The sequence below is a fragment of the Telmatherina bonti genome (genome assembly GCF_933228915.1).
Source record: "Telmatherina bonti genome assembly, chromosome: 15".
NCBI classification, from domain to species: domain Eukaryota; kingdom Metazoa; phylum Chordata; class Actinopteri; order Atheriniformes; family Telmatherinidae; genus Telmatherina; species Telmatherina bonti.
The window spans coordinates 33,803,454-33,831,222 of NC_136613.1; the positions used below are offsets into that span (position 1 = coordinate 33,803,454).

General features: G+C 41.9%; 1 protein-coding gene across 1 annotated transcript; it reads right to left on the bottom strand.

Moving 5' to 3' along the window:
- pgap1 (post-GPI attachment to proteins inositol deacylase 1) lies at positions 1-26,101 on the bottom strand. The gene is made up of 26 exons (XM_079253688.1): positions 25,915-26,101; positions 24,747-24,900; positions 21,417-21,592; positions 21,166-21,337; positions 20,899-21,059; positions 13,865-13,917; positions 13,701-13,767; positions 13,502-13,607; positions 13,251-13,309; positions 11,895-11,978; positions 11,700-11,749; positions 11,544-11,595; positions 11,384-11,461; positions 9,892-9,967; positions 9,746-9,819; positions 9,619-9,670; positions 9,489-9,555; positions 9,315-9,420; positions 8,256-8,294; positions 7,642-7,826; positions 7,336-7,566; positions 7,115-7,250; positions 6,951-7,001; positions 6,648-6,859; positions 3,443-3,547; positions 1-3,362 (listed from the first exon to the last, which is right to left on the bottom strand). The coding sequence occupies exons 1-26, from the start codon at positions 26,044-26,046 to the stop codon at positions 3,224-3,226; spliced, it is 2,817 nt and encodes a 938-aa protein (XP_079109814.1). The 5' UTR covers positions 26,047-26,101; the 3' UTR covers positions 1-3,223.
- Positions 26,102-27,769: the final 1,668 nt, after the last annotated feature.

The following is a 27,769-nucleotide window of genomic DNA, read 5'->3' on the forward strand; positions in this document are numbered from 1 at the left end:
CTTTATTACAATAACAATGGAGCCAGAAAGTCTCTTTTACAGTGAAACTGGATAAAAATGTGAGAAATTTAAAAAGAAGTCAGAGCAACCAGTTTGACACAAAGCATAAACCTGAGTATGAAACACCTTTCCACATCACAACGCTGCCTAAACGGGACTTTTTACTCAGTAAATACAAAAAAATCATATTTTTAGCAACTCTGCTCGTTTTTGTTTTTTTTTTTTGTTCAAAATACAACTTTATTCCACAGCAATCTATATGCAAACAAAGATCAACAGAACGTTGTGCAGGTGGAGACGACGCAAAACGTTAACGTTCTTCTGGTTAAAGCTCTTCGCCGTCACCAAACGCAGGAGCAGATGACCCAAATCCAGCTCATAAATGGCTTTTTAAGTTAATCTCTTGAGAGGGACGAGTCGAGACAGCAATGTGAGAATGTTCTTCCTCCATGTAAACATCTGTCCTACACATCCGAACGGCAGAGGCAACCAGAAGGCAGAACCACCAATCAAACCACCAGAAAAAAGGCAGGTAACAAAAAGTAAGTGAATCTGACTCCCTGCTTATTTACATTTCAGATAAGACACAATTAAAATATTAAAGGCAAGTATTTCCCAACAGCAGAGTGAAAATGAGTTTCTCTTTTTAAAGAAGTTGATTTTTCTACATTTTCCTCCCTGAAGTGAACCCAGGAGGACGTGATCACAGTGAACACCGACTAAAGTCACAAGTAGATCCATAGAAAACAGAAACCATCTCTACGTTTCTCCTGCAAACCAGTGGATCACCAGTTTGAAAGGAGGCAGACGGCGTGCACGTGATAAAGCACAATAAACCGCACCAAACAGACGAGGGCACAGAAAAGCTGATCACTGACGGCACGAGGAAACAACACGTCAAGACATTCAGTGCAGGTACATTCAGGCTGGGAACGACAGCAGCGACACTGGTCCCACACTAACAGATGTTTGGTTTCCAGTTATCATCACAGCATTTAAATGAAACGAGGTTGTGTGTGTGTGTGTGTGTGTGTGTGTGAAAACAGTCGTGAAAACCCCGTCGCTGCTGCTGAACGCTTTAACCAGACAGGCAGGTGTGACATGGATAAGACAGCAGCGGCGTTGCAGACTGGGAGAGCAGCGCCGCTGCTGCGTTTCACGTCTAAACACACACACACACACACACACACACACACACACACACACACACACACACACACGGAAAAACCTAAAGCATGTCACGCATCTGGAAACATCCTGATGACAATAAATACAGCCGAGATTCAGGCGTAAAAAAATAATAACTAAATGCCTGGATAGTTTCATGTCTCACCAAATACACTAAACCGTCTTCATCACAACAATCATAGTGAGGGAGAGGAGGGAGGGACGCACAGCGTCTGGCAACACGCAGCAGCACATGTAGTGTCTGCATTGGGAAGGCTGATCATGTTCTTAAGTTTCCTCCATACTTCACATAGTTGGGACAGAGATATTTTCCTTCCTGGAGCCAAACGCATCAGCAGGAGCATCATAAACCAACGGTAGCGTAGCCACAGGAAGTGTTGGCACCGCCCATCCCTGATATTTACCGCCATATAAACAGACCATGTTAACCCAAATCAGGCCAGCAGGCCTCTTCAGTTGAAGATCTGAAGAGGGCTGTGACAGCGTCAACATCCTCCAGAATCATCACATCTGGTTTTATTCAGCTGCATGTTGCAGAAAGGCTTCTTTTTGACCAGATCTGGCAACGCAGGCTCTGAACAGAACACGATGCTTTCATGCTGGAACCTGGAGGTAGTTAAGGACACGCGTGACGGGAGTGTGAGTTATTAATCTTGTCATATTTAGATTCAGACCAGAGGAATGTTTCTGTGTTTTACAGAAATCAGCGTCTTGGAGCGAGACGCCAGATTTCTGGTCACTTTGGAGCGATGGGTTTCATTTTCATATTTACATCCACAAAGCAGAACTATGAACACCACAATCCTCTCATCCTGCAGCCGCAAGACATTCCGTTGTCGCTCCAACACTTTGTACGCTCATTAATACAGATTATATATTAAAATATGGAACAATTACAGCCAATTTTCTCACCTAAAAAACCCAATAAACACTTTCAACAATGACGACACAGAAAATAAATCCACAACGTTTCCTCATGCTTCAAAGCTCAAAGCAGTGCATGATGAGTATCAGCTGCAACCTGCAGCGCTTATCCTGCAATCACATCGTTTGCTGCAACGTTTCAGCCGACACTCCCGGTTATTTTTAACCCCGGACTCTGCTGGCTGTTCAGACGTTTATTCTGAAGAAAACTGGAGACTGGAAAACTAAAGGGAACGTGTAAATCTGTTTATCAGTGGCGCCTGCAGAGCCGCAGCATCACATGATCCAGGTTCCTGGTTTACTCACTTCTTCCTTTCTGCATGAAATTACTTCAGTTTTCAGTTCATTTAATCAAACTTGTGTTTATGTTTTAAATGTTCTCATCTAACTTTGAACAAGGCACAGTTACGCCAAACGGCACGCTGGGAAACTCCTGCCCCAGAAGGTGGGAAAAGTGTTGACCAATAAGAAGAATGAAATCTAGTTAAATGTGTTCAAAAGTTTCCCATCAGACCATAAAGTAGCTGCAGCGATCACCTGAACTAAATGCTGCTCCTCTACGTTCAACTCTTTTCTGTAAAACTATGGAGGATTTCGTCACATTGATGCAGATGGTTTCATACGAGCCTCGGCGGACTGAGCCGTCACTGCTCTCCGTGGTTAAAAACGGCTGCAGTCGCTGCAGGACTGCCACCTCTCTGAGATGGATACAGAACGAAGACAGGAGAATGTAAACATGGTGCTTCTTACAGACAGTCAGGTCGTAGCTTGGCAGTAGGCAGTGGCATGAGAACAGGTTCCCCCGGTGGAGAACCTCTAACAGGTTGCTGCTCCCTGAAGCAGGAGCGGAACATGTACAGAGTAAGGCAAGCGTGGTTTCAGGACATCCAACATATCTGCACCAGACGTTCCAAGGCCATTCCCTCCTCGCATCTCTACCAGCCAGAGTAACCGCCGTGGAGCTCTTAGCGCCGCCTGATTGGGCAGTTCCTCCGGCTACGTATGTCTATGGCTCTGCTCTGTGGCAGCTTGAGGGACAAACTGGTTTCTACTGGCCTCCACCGAGCCAGACCACAGCTCCCAGAGCCGGAGGATGGACACACGGATACCGTCAGAGGAGGCTGCATAAGGCCAGGGGGACGAGCGCCGCCGACAGGAAGTAGGTGACTCTGTACAGGTGCAGTGAGGAGAAGGTAACCATGGTGACGGCCAGAGGGAGGGGGAGGCGGGCGGTCAGGGACAGGAGTTTACTGCAGAAGAAGAAGAAGAAGTTGGAGACTTGATTTTGCAGGAAGCTCTATGAAGGCGTGGGGGGGGGGGGTCGTCCTACCTGTTGCTGAGTTTTAAGGTGTTGCAGTTCATTAGCAGCATGTAGACGGCAGCTAGAGGCACCGTGTGAGGCCAGCAGGGGTCAGGATCCAGCTGGGTGGAGTACCTGAACAGGATACAACTGATTAAATCCCTCATGGCGAGCTGCACAGGGAAAAACTCCGTTTCTGACTGACGCTGACTCATCATGAGCTTTCCTGGAGCTGCCGCTACGCTGCGGCGTCCTGACCAAGCATCGCACAGCGGTCACCTCCCACATCAGGTCAAAAGAAGAAGGGATGCTACACGACACTAAACATCCCTCTGGAACTACTTTTACAGCGCCATCAGATGCAAAACGAGCCACTAATGGTTAAATGTCGCAGTGTGAACACCTGACAGGTTGATTACGTTCTACTGAGAATAAAATACGTCTTGCTAGTTTAACTGAGCCAGCGTCCTGGCAAAACGAGATGGTTCCAGTACAACCCGTCCAGGACCAGTCAGGCTGACTCAGCGGCCACATGAAGGCTGCAACTTTAATGCTTCGTTACTCGGGATCTTTACATGGGCTCACCATCTGTGGGAGGAGCCGTAGGGGTCGGGTGCAGTGTGAGCTGGGCGGCAGCAAGAGGCGGGGACCCTGGCGGTCCGATCCCCGGCTGCAGAAGCTGAAGGCTCTAGAGACGTGGAACGTCACCTCTCTGGTGGGGAAGGAGCCTGAGCTTGTGCGCGAGGTTTAGCGGTTCCGGCTAAATATAGTTGGACTCACCTCGACGCATGGCTTGGGCTCTGGAACCAGTACCCTCGAGAGGGGCTGGACCTTCTTCCACTCTGGAGTTGCTCATGGTGAGAGGCGGCGAGCAGGTGTGGGCATTCTCATCAGCCCCCAGCTTGGTGCCTGCACGTTGGGGTTTACCCCGGTGGATGAAAGGGTAGTTTCCCTCCGCCTCCGGGTGGGGGGACGGGTCCTGACTGTTGTCTGTGCTTATGCACCGAACAGCAGTTCAGAGTACCCACCCTTTCTGGAGTCCTTGGAGGGAGTGCTGGAGGGTGCTCCTTCTGGGGACTCCATTGTTCTGCTGGGGGACTTCAATGCTCACGTGGGCAATGACAGTGAGACCTGGAGGGGAGTGATTGGGAGGCATGCCCCCCCCCCCTCTGAACCCAAATGGTGTTTTTTTATTGGACTTCTGTGCTCGTCATGGATTGTCCATAACGAACACCATGTTCCAACATAAGAGTGTCCAAATGTCTCCATATCGACGCCATGGAGAAAGACTTCCGGACGGCTTCGAGGAGATTCTGGTCCACCATCCGGCGGCTCAGGAGGGGGAAGCAGTGCTCCATCAATACTGTGTACAGTGAAGGTTGGGAGCTGCTGACCTCAACTCGGGACGTTGTGGGTCGGTGGAAGGAATACTTTGAAGACCTCCTCAATCCTACCAACACGTCTTCGGATGAGGAAGCAGAGCTGGGGGACTCTCCTATCTCTGGGGCTGAAGTCAAGACAACTTGCAGGACACTTCTTTACACCTATGATATAGTAGCTTTGGATATCTTGTGTGTTGTGGTGTGTTGGGGAGGTGGGTCCACTGGGAGGGACAGGAAGAGGCTGGACTAGCTGGTGAGGAAGCGTTGCCATGTCCTGGGCTGTTCTCTGGATTTAGTGGAGCTGATGCTGGCGGGTCAACAACTCTTAGCTCTTCTCTGAGACAAGCTGAGCGGGACAAAGCAGCGCCTCGTCGCCCCTCCGAGAGCCAGAGAACTAGTTACTGCATCACAGACCAGTTGTCTCTACTTTATTTCAGTTCTATTCATTTCTTTATTATCTGCATAAATTCTATAGAATTCTTCTTTATTTCTTCCGAGCTTCAGTTTCTTTTTTCCAGCACAACTCCTCTTCTGGAGCTGCTTGAAACATTGGGATTTCACCACTGTGGTGGAAACAAACACCTAAATCTCATCATGTAGCACCAGCGGATCAGCACCATCAACCCTTTTGTCCACACTAACATGAACTCATATCACAGCTGCAAAGCGCAGCGTCGGCTTTACTGATTCGTTGGTTTCCTCTGGATCAGACGGTAAAAACGAAGCTAATAGCCACAGTGACAGATCCAGGGCTCTTTAGATATGCAGAAATGATGGCACCCCCACCATCATGTCGGCTTTCAGCTGGAGTCGCAGCTGCACTGCAGAAAACTGAAATCTAAGTAAGATTAAAAATCTTAAACTGAGTACACATATGCTTATTTTTTTTAAAGGAAAGATAGTTCTTAGTTTTTATGCCAGAGAATTCCTCTTGTTTTAAGAGTATTTTTACTTGTTTAGGGAAGTCTTGACAAGCCAAATTTTCTTGTTCTGTTGGTAGATAATTTATCTTATTTTAAGCAACATTTACCTAATTTTTTAAATATTTTTTTTCTTGTCTTTTAAGGCTGAGTTTTTGCAGCTGGAAGCAGCGTTGGTGGTCTAAATCATAGTCTGTATATAAAAGGATGGACGGAGCCTCCGTGACGGTTTCTGAAGAGCTGAACTGAAGCTCGGTGGGCGGTTCCTACCATCGCCATCTTGGCAGGGGCATGTGTGTCGAGGTGGAGCTGAGAGGGCAGCCATGAGCGTCATGGTGGATGATTGACATCGAGCGAACTCCGAGCTTCCTGTAGCTAAGAGCTAACCGAGCTAACGCAGCGCTAACAGGAGCTAACCAGCTAACGGAGGCTAAAGCTAAGTCACGTTGTTAACCAGCTAAAAACCGCGGTTGTTCTACGTTCTTCTGACTTGAAGCCGGAGATTGGGTACCTGTCAATCAAAAGGACACGCCCCTAAATATGCCGAATTTCGAGGTTAAATTACTTTTAAACAGGCAAGTTAGAAAAAAAAATCACTTCCCCCACAGTTGTCATGAAGGTAAACCTGACCTACTAAACGTAAAATGGATTTTTGTAACAAACTTTAAACGTGTTTATTTCTGCTGTGAAGTTGGTCTTTTTAACATGGGAGTCTATGGGGATTTGCTGTTCTGCAGCCCCTAGTGGATGAAGGGGGAACTGCAGTTTTATGCCCTTCGCCATAGGCTTCACTTTTAACCGCCGGAGGTTGCCGCTCGGTCTAAATGCTCTTGATTGGAGGTTTTTGGATTTGACACGCCTTATTTATCCCTGACGCCTTTATTCCACTCTCGCCTGCTCAGATGGTGCAGAAGCTTTGTTTCCACTGCGTACCTCAGGTTACGGATCCAGTGGAGGAGTGAGGGCGCGCTGAGCATGACAGGCAGCATGAACAGCGCTGACAGGCTAAGGTGCAGCTGCAGGTCATCCCTCACGTCCTGCAGAGCGCACTCAGACAGCAGGGGGGCACCTCCACTTTCTTTAGGCTTACTGGAGGACTCTGGGCTGACTGCGCCATTTTCCGCTTGTTTGTGCTTCTGCGGAGCCTGGAAACATCGGCGACAAGCTTCATCGTTTCCCAACATGCAAGCAGTGCGACTGTTCAGCAACTCTGACAGTTAGAGCTGAGAAACTCACCAGATTCAGCATGTGACTCAGATACCTTTCTGTCATCTGCAGCCTGAGGACCTGCAGGGAATCACACAGACTTGCTGGTTATTTCCGCTTGCAGCGTTCTGACCAGTGGATGGCGCTGGTGAACAGCGCAGTTTAAATAAGCATGACATTTAAAAAAGGTTCACCCTGTAAAGGTGGAACAGAGAGGAGATGAAGACCGACAGGGCCCCGCAGGAGGTCCCCCCTACCACAGTCAGAGTGAGGATGATGAAGAGCTGAGTCCGCAGTTTCAGGGTACCACAGTCCCGAGACACACACGGTCTGCAGGGGAAACACCAAAAACCACATGCGAGTTAGGTGGAAGGCTAGAAGAGCGTTGAACTGGAACTTTATTACCCAACCTCACCTGTGCAGCGGGGCGAGTATCAGCGAGACGAACTGGATGAGGAGGCGCAGCAGCGTGCTGCCCCAGAATGCTACAGCTGCCCCCAGGATGTACAGCAGAGGGGTCAGGAGGTGGGGCCACTCTTCAGGAGGCACCAGAGCCTCATGGAAAATCCCATCAGGGAAGCTTGGGGGGGGTACATCCATAGGTGGGAGGCAAAGAATGGACCAGACGTGTTGAAACCAGCTGTAGCTGCGTGGAGAGATGGCGGTTGGCGTTGCACTCGGGTGGGGGGCATGTGGTCAGGTCAACACGGGTAAAACTCACCTGAGTAAGACGTGAACAACATAAACAGGCAGGCTGATTTTATGTGGCTGCAGTCCTGATCCCACCGCCTGGCTCATGTCTACAGCTCTGCTTGACCTCAGGATGGAGGACAGCTGCCCCCTACAGGCCAGGAGGAGCGTTACAGCTGTGTAAACCGGCACCATGGGACCGCAGAACCTTAAAACCTGCAACGAAAAGCACCGCTCGGGTTGCATGCTCCAGACTTCCAACACCGACACACGTTTAGATAAAGTCCCATCAGGTTCTGCTGTAAAAGTAAATTTTAGGTTCATTCTGACAAACAAACAAACAACCAGATTCCCGACTTCCTGCACTGTTCACTGCCTAAAGTATTCCCTCCTCTTCACATGACTGCAGTGAGATCCGCCACGCTGGAATTCACCGAGCGACTCGTTTGTAGGGGCAGTCTGCATGTCGGGGGGATTTTACACCGCTGTGGTGATGGGAACACTGGAATTCCAGTAACTGGAAGGCTGAGTGAATACTTTTGGCGACTACTGTTATTTGTTTACAGGTTTAATATCACAAGTTTCCTGGTTTCAAAATGTCTTAAATTCATGTTTTACACAAACAAACAAAGAAAGTTTCCGTACCTGTCCCATCACCTTGGACAGCGACGTTCGTACCGATATCTGAACCGGAGGGAAAACAATCAGCTTTATGTGTCGACGTTTAAACAAACAAAACAACAACAACTAAAAACAACAAAACTGTTTTTCCTGAAGCGTTAAAAAAAGGTTTGGTTTCATATAATACAATTATTTTTCACCATTTCCATTTTTTTTCCTAATTTTTCTTAATGAATATAATTTTATAGATGACTTTACAAACAATAAAAATACTTTTCTGAATTATTTGAAATAATTCTGTTTTCTGAATAAAATTAATCATTTAACAAAATATTCAGACAAAAAACATGATAAAACAGGATTTTATGAAAAAAAAAAAAGTTTTTCATTAATAAAGGGAATTTAAAAAATTTTTTTTATTTAAATGAACAGATTATACGTTTTTAATCCGTCCAGTATCGATGCATCAATAGGAATATTTTCCTCATTTTCTCTGAATGAAAAAAACAATTTGACAGGAAAAAAGTCTTATGTTTTTCCTGTCTGAGATAAATCTGACCATTTTTCTCCATTAATGGGATGAATTTAGATCATCCAGATAATTTCCTGTGTGGTTTTTCTTCATATGTGAGATGCTGCGTTTTTAGCAGATAATATGATTTTCTGTTGGCTTTATTAACATCACAGCTGCTTCCAACATGTCCTGCTTGTTGACACACACTGGAAGCTCGTCTCATCTCCAGGTTATCTAGATGTTATTGTAGTTTACACTAACATGACCGCCACCGTGGTGGGAAACAAAGGTTTCCTACAAATCCACATTCCTGCTCATAAACTCGGCCGGAGGTCATTTCTGAGTTGTAGCTCTGCAGTAAAAGGATCAACACAGCTAAAGGATCCTTCTGCAGGATTGCAGTCAGTTGCAGACTTTATTATTCTGTAGATAAAATTACTAAAAGCGTCTTTTTTGGGGGGGAAAAAAACAGTTTTTTCCGCCTGATGCAGGAACATCACGCTGAGCTGAAAGTAAAACAGCAAACTGTTGTGAGACGATGTGAGAATGAAGCTGCAGAGGAGTTGTACCTTATACTGACAGTTGGGGGCAGTGTGGAGCTCCAAGAGGACCGTTGAGACGTTGTCTGGACGACTCATGTGGAGCATCCCGGAGATCTCCGACACTGATGGGACGCTGACACACAGACAGGACGTCAGGACAGAGGAGAGGACGCCACGGCTACCTGAGAAACATTGACTCACCTGACTGTGATTAAAGAGTCCTCTCTAAACCAGGCTACCTTCATCCGGTACACGTTGGGAAGTCGATCTGCAAACACACACATCCAGATGACATCTCCGCATGTGCACGTGTTCCCACATGTTAACGTACCTCTATGTCCTCTACAGTGGCTGGAGACGGTGATCCTGAAGGCCTGGTAGACCTGCGAGCAGACGCGTTTCACGTTTAGAGGCAGTGAGACGACAGGAGCACGAGAACATGAGAAACAGCAACATGCCTGGTGGAAGTGCTGCAGCTGCACCGTGTGGAGAAGTCCAGAAGAGTTCACCGTGGCATCGCTGGCCGTGAAACCTGCAGAGCCACAGTTACTGAGCAGAAGACTGGGGTTTTACCTGACGACGTGGGATTAGAAATCTGGCTCACCGAAGGACAGGACGTGTGGGACGGAGACGGACAGAGTCTGAGACGCCTGCCTCTGCCACTCGCACTCCACAGAGAACTGTGGACATTAAACACAACACCAAGATTTATTTACAGAAATCAAGTTTCTTCCATCAATCTTTGATCCGGTTTCTCCACACAGAGTGTAAACCGAGCAACTCCAAGCTGGTTTCTGCTGACAAAAAGGAAACAAACTATTTATGGATCAGCAGGCCTGTTATGGTAACAAACTCTGCCATTCGATTAATTGTCTCAGAAATGATTGCCATAGACGATGATATCGTGATAAGCGATTATTCTTGTCAGTTTGACACCATTTTTAACTAAATGCTGTAATAATGCAAGTAAACCCTTATAAAGAAAAACATACTTTAATAAAGAACATTTATCTGGATGTGCAGACGAGACTCATCCAGTCTGCTGAAACAGATCAGGATTTCTCCTGAGGTTTTGGCAACGTGTTTATCTGGAACATCTGGTCTCTAAACACCATGTAACACAGCTACATAGTCTATGGTCAGCTCATATAAGGGGACATGTTTGGACTGGACCAGAGGTGGAATGGTAAAATGTAATTTTTCATGTTGTAAAGTTGTGGAAATGCTGTTTGTAACATAAATGTTCATCCAGGCGATTCATACTGGCTGGGAAATGTTTGTTTTTTAACAATATTAAACCAACCACGCTGTCTGAGTGTACACCATGTTACATCATGTCAGGTTGCATTTAATCTGAGTCCAGTCATCGTGGACCGTCGGGAAGCTGGAGCTAGCCTGTTTGTTAAGGTCTTTTATTTCCCTGCTGGGAAAACTGCAGCTGATGTGCAGATGGAAGATTGTTTCGTTGCCATGTTTCGTTATTCATTCATTCATCATCCAAACTGCTTATTCTGATGAAGAGTCGCGGGGAATCTGGGGCCTATCCCAGCAGTCTATGGGCGAAAGGCGGGGTACACCCTGGAGGGTTCGCCAGTCCATCGCAGGACCGTGTTTAGTTAATATAGTCTTAAAACAAACGTGACACTCGAGAGAGAAAAGAAAAGTTTAAATGATTGCATCCAGAAAACACATTTTTTCTCATCATGTGATTAAGGGACTGATTGCGACAGGCCTCTGGATCAGATAAAAGAATCTTTTCCTTGTTCTTGCAGCCTGGAGAACGGGAACCAAGATCTCGCTTCGGATGGAGGATGGAACTAGCTTTAACACATGCAAACTGATCTCTTCTGCTGCTTCTTTTGCCCATTTGTGTCTAACAACCACTGAGCACCAACAAGCTGAACTTTGAGTCACGTCAGATCATCTTACAGCAACATGGCAGAGAGCGATGACTCTTCAAAATAAATCCATTTCATTAGAATTTCTCACAGGAACCTCAAATATCAACACATGTTCACATTTCTGTCACATTTACGACTGTTTCAGACAAGTCTGACTCATATTTCATGTGAGAGAAGTTCTTTCATGGCAGATACCTGTTTGCCGTTGAGGTTCGATGCTGAAACAACCAGATGAGTAAAAGCCGACAAGTCATTCAGACTCAGAACGACGACCTGAGGACGAAGACAGATCGTTCTGGAAAACTGAGCAGCAGCAGGTGGGACTGGATGGAGTCTTTCTGGGGGGGGGGGTTACCTTGTATGGAGGCAGAAGTTCAGTTCCCGTGGACAGATCCACAGCGTGCACACTGAACACACAGACAGATGGCGTCATATAACACATCCCAGCCTACAGATTACAGCTGAACATTCAGGAAACTGAGGATGAAGGTGGTGTCGGTGATACTGTTACCATGACGAAGCGTTCCTCTGCGTGCAGCCGTGCACCCAGCTGCTCATCTCCTGTTGGACAACAACAAATCTGACTAACTTTTCCTGTCATCGCTTTCCTCGAGAGCAGCTGAATTTCAGAGTTCTGGGTCTGAACTTGCATCTAAAAGGAGAACAGAAGCCAGAAACCGAGACAAGGCGGGGACAAAAGACTTACCAGGTTGTTGCTTCGGCAGTAGAAATGGCTGTAGGCTTTTTGGCGGCTCGACAGGGCAAACAGGAAGTACCTGACCTGACCTTCCTGTCAGAAAGGAGCAGAGCGCCACTGCGTGTCACTTTTCTCTGGTTCAAAGTCAGATAACTGGGACAACATGACTACAGATTGGTACGTGGAGTTAATGATAGTAGAGTTAGAATAATGTAAATATAAACACAATGAATTATAAATCCCACCAACCCAGATTTAATTCCCAATAAACCATAAATATCAAATCCAATGTTAAAAATCATTTGAGTGTTTTATAGAAAATATGAATCTGATGGCAGCAAAACGTCTAGAAAAAGTTGGGAAAACAACTGAAGGAGCATCCGGTTAATAACTAGTTTAACCCTTTAGGGTCCTTCTGGTAAAGGTGGATCTGCAGTGACTATGATGGATTATCCAGCCTGAGCGTCTCTACCAGTCCGTACGAGTCTTTAAAACCCAAACTGTGTGTTATAACACTACAGTCTCACTGTCCTTACATTATTATTAACGTCTTTTTAACATTTTAATCTGTTTATTTGAAAGCATGAAGAACACAGAGTGTTTTGTGAGTGTGGGCGTGAAAGGGTTAATTATCAGCAGGTCGGTAACATGACTGGACTGTGAGCATTTCAAAGAGGTAGAAACGGCATCTAAAACTGAGGAAAACTACAGAAAATGTTCTTCAACATGAAATAATCAAGACTGTGAAGATCCCATCATCTACATCTGACAATCAGAAGGAATCTCTGTGCGCATGGGGCAAGGTTGAGGATCAAACTGAATGCTGTGATCTGGGGGCCTTCAGGCATCGTTGCATCTCTGATGGGATGGGGTTGTATTAGTGCCGATGGCGTGGGCAGCTTCCACATCTGGGAAGCTCCATCAATGCTGAAACATCTGCTCCCATCCAGACAACGTCTCTTTCAGGGAAGACCTTGCAGGTTCCACCGTGCTGGACCACGTCCTGATGGTGGAACAGGAGAACTGGTCCAGCAGGACCACATCCTGATGGTGGAACAGGAGAACTGGTCTGCTGCAGTCCAGTTTCACCAGTACCAAACATCTGGAGCATCATGGAAGCAGCTGGAATCCTGCATCAGACCAGAACGGGACGACATTCCTCTCCTGAAACTCCAGCAGCTGCTCTCCTCACTTCCCAGATGTTTCCAGATGTTAGAAGAAGAGGAGATGCTAACGATGCTAAACATCATCCTGGAACGACTTTTTACAGACGTGTTGCTGCTTCAGATTCACAACCAGTTCAGATTCCCAGCAACACGTCTCCGTCAGGACGTCTCTGGGATCAGAGTCTAATCAGACTGGCACCTTTGGGGTGGTGTAGGCCAGGCGCAGCGTGTTCACTTCACTCCAGGCTTCAGGGGAATCTGGAAACATGGACATTTACAGAAGAAGAAAACAGGACATGAGATTATTTAACAGTCAGAACCTTCACCAACTTGAATCCTTCTAAAGGAGCCAAACAGGGATGCGGCTTGGAGAAGAACATGGACATGCTGGTGAAGTCTACTTGCAGGATTTCCTGTTCTTTCCAGCCTCTCCACGTCTGTGTTTCTCACCCAAGATGGAGATGGACGTGTCTAGACTTTCTCCCAGAATCCTGACAGGGTGTCTGACGAAATGATGGTTAATGGCGGCCATTTTCCTCTCCGGGTTCTCTGTGAACTACAAAGAAAACAGTTTTATTTGATCATATTAATCATTTAGGACGAAATAGTTTCACTTTATTTTCACAGAAAGGAATAGAAAACAGCAGACCTGTCGGGTTTCAGGGTCAATGAGGTCGAAGAATGCCCTGACAGTCGCAAGGACGAGCTCTTTGCACCTGAAACACAAAGACACACATGCATGTTGGTTATTTCAGTCGCTGAACGCAAGTCTGATGAATGAATTACTGGAGCTCATCTTAAAACTGCTTCTACCAAACGATGGACAGATGATCAGTGGACACCCATGTCCTGGGGACTGCCGTCACCTGGAAGAAGAAAACAAGACTTTAAACAAGCTGAAGAAAAGGAATCAGGATCAAACAGCATCCAAAGCAAGAGCGTCGTGTCTGGAGCAGAGGAGCGGACCAGAAAAACTCAACATCATCACCTATAAATACTGGAAAACTCAACATAATCACCTATAAATACTGGAAAACTCAACATCATCACCTATAAATACTGAAAACTCAACATAATCACCTATAAATACTGGAAAACTCAACATCATCACCTATAAATACTGGAAAACTCAACATCATCACCTATAAATACTGAAAACTCAACATAATCACCTATAAATACTGGAAAACTCAACATCATCACCTATAAATACTGGAAAACTCAACATCATCACCTATAAATACTGGAAAACTCAACATCATCACCTATAAATACTGGAAAACTCAACATCATCACCTATAAATACTGGAAAACTCAACATCATCACCTATAAATACTGGAAAACTCAACATCATCACCTATAAATACTGGAAAACTCAACATCATCACCTATAAATACTGGAAAACTCAACATCATCACCTATAAATACTGGAAAACTCAACATCATCACCTATAAATACTGGAAAACTCAACATCATCACCTATAAATACTGGAAAACTCAACATCATCACCTATAAATACTGGAAAACTCAACATCATCACCTATAAATACTGGAAAACTCAACATCACCACCTATAAATACTGGAAAACTCAACATCATCACCTATAAATACTGGAAAACTCAACATCATCACCTATAAATACTGGAAAACTCAACATCATCACCTATAAATACTGGAAAACTCAACATAATCACCTATAAATACTGGAAAACTCAACATCACCACCTATAAATACTGGAAAACTCAACATCACCACCTATAAATACTGAAAACTCAACATCATCACCTATAAATACTGAAAACTCAACATCATCACCTATAAATACTGAAAACTCAACATCATCACCTATAAATACTGAAAACTCAACATCATCACCTATAAATACTGGAAAACTCAACATCATCACCTATAAATACTGGAAAACTCAACATCATCACCTATAAATACTGGAAAACTCAACATCATCACCTATAAATACTGGAAAACTCAACATCATCACCTATAAATACTGGAAAACTCAACATCATCACCTATAAATACTGGAAAACTCAACATCATCACCTATAAATACTGGAAAACTCAACATCATCACCTATAAATACTGGAAAACTCAACATCATCACCTATAAATACTGGAAAACTCAACATCATCACCTATAAATACTGGAAAACTCAACATCATCACCTATAAATACTGGAAAACTCAACATCACCACCTATAAATACTGGAAAACTCAACATCATCACCTATAAATACTGGAAAACTCAACATCATCACCTATAAATACTGGAAAACTCAACATCATCACCTATAAATACTGGAAAACTCAACATCATCACCTATAAATACTGGAAAACTCAACATAATCACCTATAAATACTGGAAAACTCAACATCACCACCTATAAATACTGGAAAACTCAACATCACCACCTATAAATACTGAAAACTCAACATCATCACCTATAAATACTGAAAACTCAACATCATCACCTATAAATACTGAAAACTCAACATAATCACCTATAAATACTGAAAACTCAACATAATCACCTTTAAATACTGGAAAACTCAACATAATCACCTATAAATACTGGAAAACTCAACATCATCACCTATAAATACTGGAAAACTCAACATCACCACCTATAAATACTGGAAAACTCAACATCATCACCTATAAATACTGGAAAACTCAACATAATCACCTATAAATACTGGAAAACTCAACATAATCACCTATAAATACTGAAAACTCAACATAATCACCTATAAATACTGAAAACTCATCATCATCACCTATAAATACTGGAAAACTCAACATCACCTATAAATACTGAAAACTCAACATAATCACCTATAAATACTGAAAACTCAACATAATCACCTATAAATACTGGAAAACTCAACATCACCACCTATAAATACTGAAAACTCAACATCATCACCTATAAATACTGAAAACTCAACATCATCACCTATAAATACTGAAAACTCAACATCATCACCTATAAATACTGAAAACTCAACATCATCACCTATAAATACTGGAAAACTCAACATCATCACCTATAAATACTGGAAAACTCAACATCATCACCTATAAATACTGGAAAACTCAACATCATCACCTATAAATACTGGAAAACTCAACATCATCACCTATAAATACTGGAAAACTCAACATCATCACCTATAAATACTGAAAACTCAACATAATCACCTATAAATACTGGAAAACTCAACATCATCACCTATAAATACTGGAAAACTCAACATCATCACCTATAAATACTGAAAACTCAACATAATCACCTATAAATACTGGAAAACTCAACATCATCACCTATAAATACTGGAAAACTCAACATCATCACCTATAAATACTGGAAAACTCAACATCATCACCTATAAATACTGGAAAACTCAACATCATCACCTATAAATACTGGAAAACTCAACATCATCACCTATAAATACTGGAAAACTCAACATCATCACCTATAAATACTGGAAAACTCAACATCATCACCTATAAATACTGGAAAACTCAACATCATCACCTATAAATACTGGAAAACTCAACATCATCACCTATAAATACTGGAAAACTCAACATCATCACCTATAAATACTGGAAAACTCAACATCATCACCTATAAATACTGGAAAACTCAACATCATCACCTATAAATACTGGAAAACTCAACATCACCACCTATAAATACTGGAAAACTCAACATCATCACCTATAAATACTGGAAAACTCAACATCATCACCTATAAATACTGGAAAACTCAACATCATCACCTATAAATACTGGAAAACTCAACATAATCACCTATAAATACTGGAAAACTCAACATCACCACCTATAAATACTGGAAAACTCAACATCACCACCTATAAATACTGAAAACTCAACATCATCACCTATAAATACTGAAAACTCAACATCATCACCTATAAATACTGAAAACTCAACATCATCACCTATAAATACTGAAAACTCAACATCATCACCTATAAATACTGGAAAACTCAACATCATCACCTATAAATACTGGAAAACTCAACATCATCACCTATAAATACTGGAAAACTCAACATCATCACCTATAAATACTGGAAAACTCAACATCATCACCTATAAATACTGGAAAACTCAACATCATCACCTATAAATACTGGAAAACTCAACATCATCACCTATAAATACTGGAAAACTCAACATCATCACCTATAAATACTGGAAAACTCAACATCATCACCTATAAATACTGGAAAACTCAACATCATCACCTATAAATACTGGAAAACTCAACATCATCACCTATAAATACTGGAAAACTCAACATCACCACCTATAAATACTGGAAAACTCAACATCATCACCTATAAATACTGGAAAACTCAACATCATCACCTATAAATACTGGAAAACTCAACATCATCACCTATAAATACTGGAAAACTCAACATCATCACCTATAAATACTGGAAAACTCAACATAATCACCTATAAATACTGGAAAACTCAACATCACCACCTATAAATACTGGAAAACTCAACATCACCACCTATAAATACTGAAAACTCAACATCATCACCTATAAATACTGAAAACTCAACATCATCACCTATAAATACTGAAAACTCAACATAATCACCTATAAATACTGAAAACTCAACATAATCACCTTTAAATACTGGAAAACTCAACATAATCACCTATAAATACTGGAAAACTCAACATCATCACCTATAAATACTGGAAAACTCAACATCACCACCTATAAATACTGGAAAACTCAACATCATCACCTATAAATACTGGAAAACTCAACATAATCACCTATAAATACTGGAAAACTCAACATAATCACCTATAAATACTGAAAACTCAACATAATCACCTATAAATACTGAAAACTCATCATCATCACCTATAAATACTGGAAAACTCAACATCACCTATAAATACTGAAAACTCAACATAATCACCTATAAATACTGAAAACTCAACATAATCACCTATAAATACTGGAAAACTCAACATTATCACCTATAAATACTGAAAACTCAACATTATCACCTATAAATACTGGAAAACTCAACATCATCACCTATAAATACTGAAAACTCAACATCATCACCTATAAATACTGGAAAACTCAACATAATCACCTTTAAATACTGGAAAACTCAACATAATCACCTTTAAATACTGGAAAACTCAACATAATCACCTATAAATACTGGAAAACTCAACATAATCACCTATAAATACTGAAAACTCAACATCATCACCTATAAATACTGGAAAACTCAACATAATCACCTATAAATACTGAAAACTCAACATAATCACCTATAAATACTGAAAACTCAACATCATCACCTATAAATACTGGAAAACTCAACATCACCTATAAATACTGAAAACTCAACATAATCACCTATAAATACTGAAAACTCAACATAATCACCTATAAATACTGGAAAACTCAACATTATCACCTATAAATACTGAAAACTCAACATTATCACCTATAAATACTGGAAAACTCAACATCATCACCTATAAATACTGGAAAACTCAACATCATCACCTATAAATACTGGAAAACTCAACATAATCACCTATAAATACTGAAAACTCAACATTATCACCTATAAATACTGAAAACTCAACATCATCACCTATAAATACTGGAAAACTCAACATCATCACCTATAAATACTGGAAAACTCAACATCATCACCTATAAATACTGGAAAACTCAACATCATCACCTATAAATACTGGAAAACTCAACATCACCTATAAATACTGGAAAACTCAACATCATCACCTATAAATACTGAAAACTCAACATCATCACCTATAAATACTGGAAAACTCAACATCACCTATAAATACTGGAAAACTCAACATCATCACCTATAAATACTGGAAAACTCAACATCACCACCTATAAATACTGGAAAACTCAACATCATCACCTATAAATACTGGAAAACTCAACATCATCACCTATAAATACTGGAAAACTCAACATCATCACCTATAAATACTGGAAAACTCAACATCACCACCTATAAATACTGGAAAACTCAACATCATCACCTATAAATACTGGAAAACTCAACATCATCACCTATAAATACTGAAAACTCAACATCATCACCTATAAATACTGGAAAACTCAACATCACCTATAAATACTGGAAAACTCAACATCATCACCTATAAATACTGGAAAACTCAACATCATCACCTATAAATACTGGAAAACTCAACATCATCACCTATAAATACTGGAAAACTCAACATCATCACCTATAAATACTGGAAAACTCAACATCACCACCTATAAATACTGGAAAACTCAACATCATCACCTATAAATACTGGAAAACTCAACATCATCACCTATAAATACTGAAAACTCAACATCATCACCTATAAATACTGGAAAACTCAACATCACCTATAAATACTGGAAAACTCAACATCATCACCTATAAATACTGGAAAACTCAACATCATCACCTATAAATACTGGAAAACTCAACATCATCACCTATAAATACTGGAAAACTCAACATCATCACCTATAAATACTGGAAAACTCAACATCATCACCTATAAATACTGGAAAACTCAACATCATCACCTATAAATACTGAAAAACTCAACATCATCACCTATAAATACTGGAAAACTCAACATAATCACCTATAAATACTGGAAAACTCAACATAATCACCTATAAATACTGGAAAACTCAACATAATCACCTATAAATACTGGAAAACTCAACATCATCACCTATAAATACTGGAAAACTCAACATAATCATCTATAAATACTGAAAACTCAACATATTTAGTAATTTTAGTGACATGAATTGTTGTAGAATAAAAAAATAAAGTAAAATCTAAAGTTGCATGAAGTAAAGATTAAAATAAAAATCTCAAAAGATTACATTATTTATCAGATATAATAAATTTAATATATTTAGTAAATTTAGTGATATGAATTGTTGTAGAATAAAAAAAATGACAAAGTAAATCAAAGTTGCATGAAGTAAAGATTAAAATAGAAATGTCAAAAGATTACATAACATTACATTATTTATTGAATAATATAATAAAATAAATTTTGTATATTTAGTAAATTTAGTGATATGAATTGTTGTAGGATAAAAAAAATGTCAAGGTATTTAAATTTAAAGTTGCATGAAGTAAAGATTAAAAAAAAAAAAGTCAAAAGATTACATTACATTATTTGGGACATAATATAATTATATTATAATTATATATAATTATATTGTATTATATATTTAGTATTTTTCTCATACATTTTACGACAAAAATCTGATCTGATCCATTACATACGTTACGTTTTAGTTAATAGTTTTATTTACATTTATTTTATTTATTCACAAATGTTATTCTATATATTCTAGTTGAACATATTTAGTCATTTACAGTGAAAATTACCACTGGTTACAGTAGATCCACAAAATCACCAAATATTTAAAAACAAGTATCTGCGACTGACAAAACAGTTCACATTATGTAACTTATAAACGTTAATTAAATTTACATATGTGTACATCACATCTGTGTGGAGATGTGAACCCACTGATCACCTGTTTCCACCAGTCTTAAAACATGTACCAGAACCATCCTGTGGGCCAGACCGGACCCTCTGGTGGGCCGGTTTCAGGCCCCGGCTTGTAGGGTGACACCCCTGACCTGAAGAGTCTTCTTCCATCAAACCTCCCAGGAGGAGGAATGAAAACAGTATGATTTCCATAGAAAACGTACCACCAGCGACAGCTTGTTGGGATCTCCTGGAGGACAAGGAAGGTACGTCAGGCCAGAGCGGACCTGGTAGTCACGGTAACCACCCCCCACAGACAGAACGGTGACGTTCCTGAGCTTGTTTGCCTGGTTCAACCACTTCTCTCTCACTGCAGAGTAGAAATCTGCATCCAACCAGAACAGAGTGTGGAAAAAAACAACAAAACTTTATTTACACTGCAGACACCAGCGACAGATTTCCCCTCATTTCTACACGAGCGCTCTGCTCACCCAACAGGTACGGATCCAGCGCCAGAACCGGAGCCAGGTGAGGAGAGGCCTGGGTGATGATGAGGGTGACCAGACGAGGGTTGAAGCGGGGCAACGTGAACAGAGCTCGGGCCACCACCCCCCCCATCGAGTGACCAACCAGTACCACACTCTGAGGAGGGATCTTAAGATGCTGGAAGACAACAAACTGGTCTGCTTGTGTGTGTCTGCTGTGTAGACTGGAACTCCTTCTACGTTAAAGGAGGTCTGACCTTATAGAGCCTCAGGATGCCCTTGATGCTCTCATGCAGGAAATGTGTTTGTCGTCGCAAACTGCCGCCATACAGAGCCACCAGCTCCTCGTTGAAGTCCACAGTGAAGACGTTGAGATGGACACCTCCCTCTATGTTTTCAGCCTTCCTCAGAGCCACCGAGCCCAGAGAGCGAGCTGTAGGAAGACAACACCGTTCAGTCGGCGTAAAGACAACAAGCGAGGGGGATAACCATGTGGAATAACATCAACACCATGTCTCACATATCTTAATGTTTCAACCAGAGATCCCGAGGAAACCCTTCACCCCTACTCAGATCTGAAACCGTCTCTCAGAGCAAAATGCTGTGTCAGGATGACACACCAGCTGGTCCAACTGAGACAAAGGCGAAGGACCAGGTTGTCCAATGGCCTGAAGATTGGTAGCTCGAATCCCCCCAATCGCCTGTCATTATTCATTCTAGTTTAATCTGAATTACCTTCCGACAATGGGTGAAAACAAAGCTTTGTGTCTTTTAGACGTTCTATGTAAGCTTCTGGTTTAACTGTATCATGTGGTGTTCATATGAAAGTGTATTTATTTCATTTGATGACCTCTGACCCAGCATATGAAGTATTCCATAGTTTTTATACTAAAAAAAAAAAAAAAAATCAAAACCAGAAAAGTATGTACACCCAAAAGTATTCAGATGTATGAATTTGTATGTATGCCGAGGACAGCGCTTTGAGACATTGTTATATGTACATGGGCATATGTGTGTTCATTATCGGTGTATGTATTAAATGTTTATGTATGTGGAAGAATGATAGGTTTATGGTCTTTCGGGTTTGATGAGAAAGGACCACAGACTGTATATAAAAAGAAGGACGGTGCCTCATAATATATATATGTAAGAACACTTAAACAACACAATGTAACTCCAACTATCCACTTAGGAAGCAACACTGATTGACAATCAGTTCCACATGCTGTTGTGCAAATGGAATAGACAACAGGTGGAAATTATAGGCAACTGGCAAGACACACCCAATAAAGCAGTGGTTCTGCAGGTGGAGACCACAGACCACTTCTCAGTTCCGATGCTTTCTGGTTGATGTTTTGGTCTGAATGCTGGCGGTGCTTTCACTCTAGTGGTAGCATGAGACGGAGTCTACAACCCACACAAGTGGCTCAGGTAGTGCAGCTCATCCAGGATGGCACATCAATGCCAGCTGTGGCAAGAAGGTTTGCTGTGTCTGTCAGCGTCGTGTCCAGAGCATGGAGGCGCTACCAGGAGACAGGCCAGTACATCAGGAGACGTGGAGGAGGCCGTGGGAGGACAACAACCCAGCAGCAGGACCGCTACCTCCTTCTTTGTGCAAGGAGGAACAGGAGGAGCACTGCCAGAGCCCTGCAGAATGAGCTCCAGCAGGCCACAAATGTGCATGTGTCTGCTCAAACAGTCAGAAACAGACTCCATGAGGGTGGTATGAGGGCCCGACGTCCACAGGTGGGGGTTGTGTTTACAGCCCAACACCGTGCAGGACGTTTGGCGTTTGCCAGAGAACACCAAGATTGTGATGGCGCCCTGTGGTCTTCACAGATGGAAGCAGGTTCACACTGAGCACATGTGACAGAGTCTGGAGACGCCGTGGAGAACGTTCTGCTGCCTGCAACATCCTCCATCATGACCGGTTTGGCAGTGGGTCAGTAATGGTGTGGGGGGGCATTTCTTTGGAGGGCCGCACAGCCCTCCATGTGCTCGCCAGAGGTAGCCTGACTGCCATTAGGTACCGGGATGAGATCCTCAGACCCCTTGTGGGACCATATGCTGGTGCGGTTGGCCCTGGGTTCCTCCTAATGCAAGACAATACTAGACCTCATGTGTCTGGAGTGTGTCAGCAGTTCCTGCAACACCAAGGCATTGATGTTATGGACTGGTGTGACAAAGTGGGTGAGACTGTAATTGTTCACCTCTTGTCCCTAACATTTTACCTTTTGTCATATTTGTTCCTTTAACTTTATTCTGTTATTTCTGTTGCCAGGTAACCGTGCTGCATTTACTATCCCGGGTTGTTAGTGTTTGCATTGTGTTGCATTTTTCATTGTGTTACCATTTAACGTTATTCTTTGTTTAACTCCACCTTGCAGGATCGGTGTTGGGGAGTGGCCAACAAAACACTTCCTCATTGCAGGTGTGAGTGACTTCTTAGATTAGTTGAGTGGGAGAAACCAAGTGGAGGATTTCCTCTTTAGGTGTGGGCTTCTTTTAAAATAGTTTTTTAGAACTGGTATTCCTTTTGTGTATTTTTGTTTGTTTAGGAATTTGGTTTGTTAATGTTATAGAATAAGCTTGCTGGGGGTAGTGATATGGGGAAATGGTTTAGGCTAAATCAAATCAGGTGTGTGTCTAACGGGGTATAAGTAGTCTGTTTTGGGAGTTTGCGAGGAGGGAGAGAGAGAGGAAAAGGATGTGAAACTGGTGACTGATTGTCCACAGATCTTTGAAACTGTACTATGGACAACTCCTGGAAAGTAAAATGTTCATTTTTAAGAAATCCCAGGACTGCTGATTCTGTCTACATCTGATCTTCTTCAACCTTGGACACACTACCTCACAACTGGTCCGCCCGTTCCCCAGACCTGAATCCAGCTGAGCACATCTGGGACATCATGTCTCGCTCCATCCACCAACGTCAAGTTGCACCACAGACTGTCCAGGAGTTGGCAGATGCTTTAGTCCAGGTCTGGGAGGAGATCCCTCAGGAGAACATCCACCGCCTCATCAGGAGCATGCCCAGGCGTTGTAGGGAGGTCATACAGGCACGCGGAGGCCACACACACTGAGCCTCATTCTGACTTGTTTAAAGGACATTACATCAAAGTTGGATCAGCCTGTAGTGTGTTTTCCCACTTTCATTTGGAGTAGAACTCCAAATCCAGACCTCCATGGGTCGATATGTTTGATTTTCATTAAGTTTTATGTGATTTTGTTGTCAGCACATTCAACTATGGAAAGAACAAAGGATTTAATAAAAATATTTCATTCATTCAGATCTTAAATGTGTTACTTTATTGTTCCCTTTTTAACAGTGTGTATGTGTGTGTATATATATATATATATATACACGTTGATTTTAAGCGTTTTAAAATAACTTTGTTGTTATTTAACAGGAGTAGGTAAGACAGGTGTCAGACTATTTTCAGCCACAGATTATTCTCTTAGCTGGTGCTTCTGGTGTGAAGTATTTCTGGCATCATTCTGGCAGCACATGTGGATCTAAAGCAGGTGAACAGTGGTAATGAGTATATGAATCAGTTAAATCGTGTTTTCTGGACTGGCCCATTTACCTTGTTTGTAGCTTCCAGCGTTCCCAGGCAGGAAAAGCACAGGTGCACCAGTTAGCTTGAGCGAGCGGGTCTCCTGGGCGTACAGACCCTCACCATACAGGTAGAGCCCGTATGCTGGGTACAATCTGGCCACGCGACGCGGCAGAGCAACACGCTGTGAAAGCACACAGACATGTTTCACAATTTATACTGGGAGATAAAGTTAATTTACTAAACGCTTTCACCAGCGCCCAGTCACAAGGCGCTGTGTACAAAACGGGTCAAACAAATGAGAAACTTAAGAGCCATGACAGCCAATGAAAAGATCAAATATTACACAATAAGACCAAACATTTAATCAAATTCACTGAATTGTCTGAGTGTATTTTTTATTTTGGAAAAATGTTTTGTTTTGGAGTCTGATAACTTAACCGTTAACTCAGGACAAAATTTCCAAGCTGTTATTAAAAGTGGGCTGGTCTGCAAGAAAGAACCCAGGTTGTGAAAGTCCAGAACAAAAGTTTAAAAATTAAATAAATTAGAGAATCAAAAGTGTCAAACCAAGAGTGAAAAAGCAAATGGGCTTCATAAGAATGTGAGACATGATTCCATTTTGGAGTGAACAATGTGACACAGAAAATAAACAGTAATCACGCCTGGTTCGTTGAAACCCTATTTATAAGAGCAGCAATCCGTCCAGAGCTGTCTAAACTAAGCCAAATGCCCACACACCCCACTGCCTCCAGCTGAGCCCCACATCAACACATCACTGCAAGCAAAGCTCGTTTCTGTTCACCTGAGCTCGTGGGGTTGTTAAACACAGGTGCAAATCTTGTAAAGCTGATCTAAGGGCCAGGAGAGGTCAGGGATCAGCTCTTCATTTATGCTTTCATAATCTGGCTCATGTGGGCTGATCTATTTCAGTAAAAAAAAAAAAAAGGGGGATGCACACACTATGTGAGGCCGTTGGCAGCAGAGACACACACCTGATGTGTACCTGTCAGCAAACGTGGGCAGTTTCCAGGAAATGGCTTAAAACACACCTGGACGTCCAACATGCAGGAGGAGACGTGCTGTTTGTTGGAGGTGCAGGAAAGAGCTAAACAGGCAAGAATCGCTGCAACAGCTTCTCTGAGCTTATTTAAGGATATTTCTTTTTTCCAGTGTATTAATTAGCAGTAGTACTCACCCGGTACTCTGGGTATTCAAACATGTAGGTCATGCTGCATCTGTTCTCCTCGAAGCCAGTCAGCAACTCTCGCAGGCCGACCACCAGGAGCCCCAGAGCGGACCCGTAAAAGGCCACCGTGGCGAGTTTCATGCTTTAATTCCCGGTCTGACAGCTAATTTCTACCCGTGCCTTGTCGTCATGTTTCCATTTTCATCCTGGTGTCTCTCTGCGAGGCGAAAGAGCACAAAACAGACCAGCTGTCCCACCCCTCAACAGGAACTACCGGAGTGACGAGCAGCTCCATCGTCCAATAGGGAGGAAGCACTGGAAAAATGGACCAATGGGAGAGCAGCAATTCAGTGACACAGCATGGCTATGATTAGCAGCTTTTGCTAACTTTGATTTATTTTTTAATTACTTTTAGCAATTTTATTGTATTTCTGCGGGCCTTTAGTTCATGATTTTGTTTCAGATAGTTTGAAATACATATGCATATGTAGAAGAGTAAATAATCTAACTTAATTTTAATTTATTTGTTCATTTAATTTCATGTCCAGTTTAACTTTACATTGTTATACATGAACAAATAGGCACAGATAGAAGATTAAATCTTGTATAATCTGCCCCATAAAGCACCTTTCGAATAAGTTGAGTTGACTTAACTAAATTAGATTAACCCCCACCCTAACCATGTCACCACACACTACTTCAGCAAAAAATAAGAAAAAAAACAACATTTGTCTTGTGTATCTGTAGATAGATTAAATAAACTTACAATTGTGTATACAGTCTCATAATTCCATCCTAATTCAAATTAAAAGCAGTAAGTCACTGCAAAAATATGCTAAAGAAATGTATTGAGCAATCTTGCATGAATAATAGCAGCAGGTTCAGAAAACCAACAGGAAAATCAAGAAATGTTCACACATCACGAAGAACACATTATTTATTGATAAATCTTTAATGGCATTCATTTCTTTAAAGTTGCAAACTAGAGTAATCCCCAAATCAAACCTCTTAGTGGATTAACTGGCTCCTGGTGGTGGTCCAGGTAGTTTAACATTTAAAAGCAAAATTCAAATGAGAGAAAGTTTTAATAGAAATGTGTAGCTGCTTCAAAAAAATAAATCCATGTAGTGCATTGATTTAGTGCATTATTGCACAAGCAATAGTGCACTACGTACATGGATAATGGACAGAATATAGCATAGAATATGATAATCAGTTAGCTATTACCTATTGAGTAAATTAAATATAAATTCATGATCAATCCATACATAAAGGACCATGTCAAGTTTTATCCCCCCTACTCCACAGGTTGGTCATAAAAACAAGAGAAAAAAAAGCAGTGTCCTCTTTGTTCTCATTTTAGCTGTGTCATAGAATGAGCAGTCTTAAAGAGACAATCAGTGTTCATTTTGCCTGATCAATTATTCATTTTATTGAGTCAAATCATAATAGTTCTCTGGACTGCAGAGCTGTCCTGGTTGTACCTTGTTTCTTACCCAATGATTGTTAGGATAGGTTCCAGCTTCCCCACGGCCCTTAACTGGAACACGCAGTTATGAGGGAGGATGGATGGATGGATGGATGGATTGAAGGATGCATGGATAGATGGATGGATAATTGATGGAGGATGGATAGATAGATGGATGGATGGATGGATGAATGGATGAAGGATGGATAGATGGATGGACAGATGGAAGGACAGATGGATGGATGGATGATGATTGATGGATGAATGGATGGATAGAGTAATGGATGGATGAATGGATGAAGGATGGATAGATGGATGGATGGATGGATGGATGGATGGATGGATGAATGGATGGATGGATGGATGAAGGATGGATAGATGGATGGATGGATGGAT